This window comes from Erinaceus europaeus, chromosome 14 (genome assembly GCF_950295315.1).
Source record: "Erinaceus europaeus chromosome 14, mEriEur2.1, whole genome shotgun sequence".
Classification (NCBI taxonomy): Eukaryota; Metazoa; Chordata; class Mammalia; order Eulipotyphla; family Erinaceidae; genus Erinaceus; species Erinaceus europaeus.
The window spans coordinates 44419959-44424946 of NC_080175.1; the positions used below are offsets into that span (position 1 = coordinate 44419959).

The 4988-nt window shown below is 53.2% G+C and overlaps 1 protein-coding gene across 1 annotated transcript; it reads left to right on the plus strand.

Annotated features, from left to right (window-relative positions):
• The first annotated feature begins 419 nt into the window (after positions 1-419).
• On the plus strand, positions 420-3299 carry LOC103114775 (testis-expressed protein 19.2-like). Its single transcript, XM_007524501.2, has 2 exons — positions 420-554; positions 2109-3299. The coding sequence occupies exon 2, from the start codon at positions 2439-2441 to the stop codon at positions 3297-3299; it is 861 nt and encodes a 286-aa protein (XP_007524563.2). The 5' UTR covers positions 420-554; positions 2109-2438.
• Positions 3300-4988: the final 1689 nt, after the last annotated feature.

Genomic DNA, 4988 nt, shown 5'->3' on the forward strand with positions numbered 1-4988 from the left:
TTTTTTATCACATCTACACTGCAAACAGTGAAGAGATGAGTCACAAAAGGAGGGAGTATGTTGAAAGGTAAAACCTGACCCCCTAGCATTTCTGGATCCTCAAGGATTCCTCACCAGAAAACAGCAGGAAAAAAATCCACTTTACACCACAGTACAGGACCTCACCAGGTAGGTCACCCAGGACCCACAAAGAACAGATGAGGCCTGTCCAACACCCTCATCCTCCCCTGATCCCAGACCAGTTTTACAAGTCTCCAGCCTGCCCTCCTGGATGCTGGAAGCTCTCCTAGAGGAGGCAGGACTCAGCACTTCCTCTTCCTGGTGGACTGAGGCTCATGGGAAATATGCAGATGAACACAGGGCATCATGGGAAATGGCCCTTTATATTCCCAGGTGGGCTCTGTACCATCCTTTCCCGGTGCCCACAGGAGGGAGGCGCCAGGCCTGTGAGGGACCTGGGTCTGAGGAGAGGAGCATCAAGAAGCTGAGGGCCAGAGTCCCCCCTACATGGCCTCAGGCCTGGGGCTCAGCTTGGGTCAAGGAGAGTCTGCCAGGTCTGTCAGGTCCTGTCAGTTCTGGGCAGTTTCTGCCAAGTTCTGTTCTGTTCTGTTCTGTTCTGTTCACTGAGCTTCCCTTGGGTTCTCTCAAGTTTCTCAGGGTCCATAAGCTGTCAGATTCTTTTGGGTTCTGTCAGATTTCCCCAGGTTCTGTCAGGTTTAGACAGATTCTGTCAAGTTCTTTCAGTTTGGGTCAGGTTCTGTCAGGCTTGGACAGGCTCGGACAGGTTCTATCAGTTTTGGTCAGGTTCAGACAGGTTCTGTCAGATTTTGGCATGTCCTCTCAGTCTTGATCAGGCTATCGCAGGTTTACCCAGGTCCTATGAGGTTCTGTTAGTCTCCATCAGGATCTGTTAAATTCTCTCGGGTTCTGTGAAGTTCTATCAAGTAACATCAGGCTCTGTGAAGGCCTGTCAGGTGCCATCAGGTTCTCCAAGGTTCTCCCAGGTTTGTCAGGTTCTCTAATGTTCTGTCAGACCTGGTCAGGTCCTGGCAGGTTCCATCATGTCTTGTCAGATTCCTTCAGGTTCCTTCTTCAGATTCTGTCAAGTTCTGTTACATCCTGTAGGTTCTCTGCCAGGTCCCATGATATTCTGTCAGATTTTCTCAGGTTGTTAGACTCCCTCAAGTTCTCTCAGGTTTGGACAGATCCTGTCAGGTTTGGTCAGGTAACATCAGGTTCTATTTGGCTCCACCAGGTTCTGTCAAGTCACATCCTATTTTGTCAGGTACTATAAATTTCTCTCTGTCACGTTCTTTAAAGTCCCCTCAGATTTGATTAGATTGTGTCGTATTTTATCAGATTCTTTCAAGTTGCACCAGGCCCTCTCAGCTTCCTTCAGATTCTCTCATGTTCTGTCAGATTCTCCCAGTTTCTCTCAGGTTTGGACCTGTTCTATTAGGTTTTCTCAGTTTTGGTTGGGTTCTGTCAGATTCCCTCAGGTTTTGTTTGCCTCCGTCAGGTGTAATCAAGTAACATGAAGCTGTGTCAGGTTCTGTCAGATCCCTTTAGGTTCTGTCAGATTTGTCAGACCCTCTAATGTTCTACTAGATGTGGTCAGGTTCTGTCCTGTCCCATCAGATTCTCTCAGGTTCCGTCCTGTTTTGTCAGAATCTCTCAGGCTCTGTCAAGCTCTGTTGTGTCCTCTCAGGTTTCTTGGGTTCTAAAATATTCTGTCAGGAATATTCCCTCAGGTTGTTAGACTCCCCCAAGTTCTCTCAGACTTGGACTGTTTCTGTCAGGTTGGGTCAGTTTCTCTCAGGTAACAGCAGGTTTAACTGGATTCCGTCTGGCCATTGGGTTCTCTCAGTCTCTGTCAGGTTCTCCACATGCTGTCAGATTCTGTCCAGCAAGACTGACTAGGTGCTGGGGTCCCTGAGGGTGGGTGGGAGGACCCCGAGGTCGGGTGGGGAGGGGAGGGTGTTGTCTCCTGGTTCTTCAGCCATCATAGGCAGAGGTCAGGGGGTGCAGGTGTGAGTCACCTCCATGCAGCTGGCTGGTCCCTCCTGCCTGCTAGGGGGCAGCCTAACCTCATCTCCTTTCCCTTGCAGCACCTCAGAGAGTGAGTGCAGGAGCTGCAGACCTTTCCAGAAGCTTCCCAACCTCACAAGGGCTCCATAGAATTGTGCCCAACCGCCCTGCTCTTCTTCCTCTTCCTCCTTCTCTACCACCCCTTCCTCCTCCCCAAACCGCCCCCTCCTACCCCAGCACCAGAAACATCTCCCCCTCACCTCTCTCCTATCCCCACCCCCCACTTCAGCTCCTGACACCCCCTCCCATAGGTCAGACCCCTCCAGCTCCAGCTCCAGCTCCAGCTCCAGTTCCAGCTCCAGCTCCAGCTCCAGCCCAAGTGTTGTCACCCTCCAGAGCCATTCAGTGCCATGTGTCCCCCGGTGAGCCCGAGGCACACACAGGAGGGCATGTCCCAGCTACACGCGGCCTGGATGTACCAGCTGCAGCATGGTGACCAGCTGAGGCTGTGCTTTGCCTGCTTCCAGGCCGCCTTCCTGGACCTGCAGGACTTGCTGGAGTCAGAGGGCTGGGAGGATGAAGACTGGGACCCGGAGCCGGGGCCCTCTGAGCTGGGAGTGGCTGAGGATGGGGACGCAGAACAGCAGGACCCCGAGCAGGAGTCTGTGCCCACTGAGCTGGAGCCACAGGAGGTGGTGCCCCTGGGCCGGGGCCCTGAGGACGCTGACTGGATGCAGGGCCTGCCCTGGAGACTCTGGGGGTCTGGCTCCTGTGTGCACTGGCCCAGCCCCCCTCTGCCCTGGCAGGGTTTCATCAGGTCAGACCTGGTTCCGGGGGAGCCCATGGTGCTGGAGCTGGGTGCCAGCCAGGCCGGGGATCCCGCAGAGGCCAAGGCCTGGCTGCTGGGCCTGCAGTTCTTCTCCCTGCTGGGCTGCTGTGAGGCCATGTACCTGCGCAAGATGAGGCCCTGCTGCGCCCTGGCCACCCCAGGCCCGGGCTGGAGGCTGCTGCTGGAGCCCGCGGAGATGTGTATCATACAGCCCCTGGACTCCCCCCAGGAGCATGACCTGCAGCACTGGCAGCTCAGCCTCCTGGAGAGCCCCCCTGGGGGCCGCAGTGCAGAGCTGGTGCCTGCTGGCCCGGCCCTGCTCAAGAAGGGCTTCACCATCCTCTCTTACTCTCCCTGGGCCTGCGAGGAGGCGCAGGATAGGGACCTGGCAGCTGGGCCAGCGTCCAGCCCGGGATGGGACCCCAGGAGCCCTGAGTCCTGAGGCAGGGCGCCTAGTGGGCTTGGGAGCACCCTGGCCTGGGGGAACTGCCTGCTTTCCAGCCCCTTGAAGAGGGCCCTAGCACTGAGGGACAGGGGTTCAAAAGGGTACTGTTGTGTGACTGCCCCAGCAAGGACTGGCAGTGACCCTGTGTGGCTGCAGGGGAGCATCTGGTGAAGAATGGGGAAGAAGGTGGAGCCTTTGTGGACTTAGCCCTAGATCCTCTGGGTACTGACAGGAAGGGACCTGTCCATAATTGGAGCGGAATCTTCTCTATCATAAATGTGGATTTTGTGTCATGCTTCTCAGCAGGCAGTGCTACTGAAGGCTGCTAGGCAGCTGGTGGTGACATGGGGAGCTGGGTGCGCTTTGTACCCCTCCCTACCCCAACCTGGCTTAGGACACATTCCTTCCCAGAGCAATCCTGACTCTGTGGCTACAGGATTTGATACTCAGTGTCCAGGCTCGCTGCACCCTGCTTCAGATTTGCAGTGATAATGACCTCATTCTAATGTTGATTTGTTTGTTTTGCAGTTTGGTCACTTCATTCTTATTTCTTTATTGTAGTTCACCAAGTAAAGTAATGAGAATTTTGCACTTAGCTATTGTCTGGAGCTCTTTGTCAGAAAGTCCTTGTTTTGTCTGTCTTAGTCTGTGACAGATCAGTTCAGGTAGTATCACTCTCCCAATCACTTCTGGAAGCCTCAAGCTTTTTCTATTTTAATTCCTGGGAAGGACAGCAGATGGGCGTAGGGTGGGGAATGCGTTCCTAGATGATGTGGAAGCAATGTGGGTAGTGTCTGTGTTTCCCTCTTACCCCTGGATACTTAGAATTGAAGAGGAGTCCAATTAAAATTCTAGGCATAGTTTATGAAGCCTGGAACCTCCCTGTACACACATACATCCACACTTGTCAGTGTCCCATGTGATCTGCACTGGTATGTGGACCTTGATGCATATAGAATGCCAAGGAGTCATGATGGTGACAGTCTATTGTAGGTGCTACACTTTTGGGGATCACTTTATATTGGGCATAATATGTTGATGTTAGCATGGTTGTTTGGGTGGTGCTTTCATTGTTGGTGGGCAGAGGATAATAGCTGCGTTGGAAGTGGCATGTAAATGTAGAAGGCAGATATGCCAGAGAGAAGGGGCCTTTTTAAAAGGGACTTTGCCCACAGAACCATGCCCAATCTACCCTGTCTTCCAGTCCACTCCTCCTCACCTCATTTCTGACCAGTGGGTGGCCCCCATCCTCCCCAGGGACCATGAAGTTCAATGTATACACAGGCACAGCCAGGTCTTGGCCAAGCCCTATGAGAGGGGACCTCAGCCACCCTCCTCACAGAGTTGTGCACTTAGAGGTGATGCTTTTGTTTTTGAGTCCAACACTCTGGCCACTTCAACACTGCCTGGGCCTTTTAAAGCTAGTGTCTAGTGTTGTTTATGTTGGAGCAGCACCGATCCACTGACTGACAGGAAACAGCTGAGCATAGAAGAATAAAATCACCATCTAGGATGGTGACACCCAGAGAGAGTGGGTGCTTTGCATCTTATAGGACTTGTCCTGTTCTTGTGTTATGGGAATATCTGCAGAACAGCTCTGAGTGTTACAACTCCAGGGTGCTGCAGATCCGAAGGATGAGACTGAGGCCAAGACTGCGTGGAGGGCAGGAAGATACTTTATTAGGT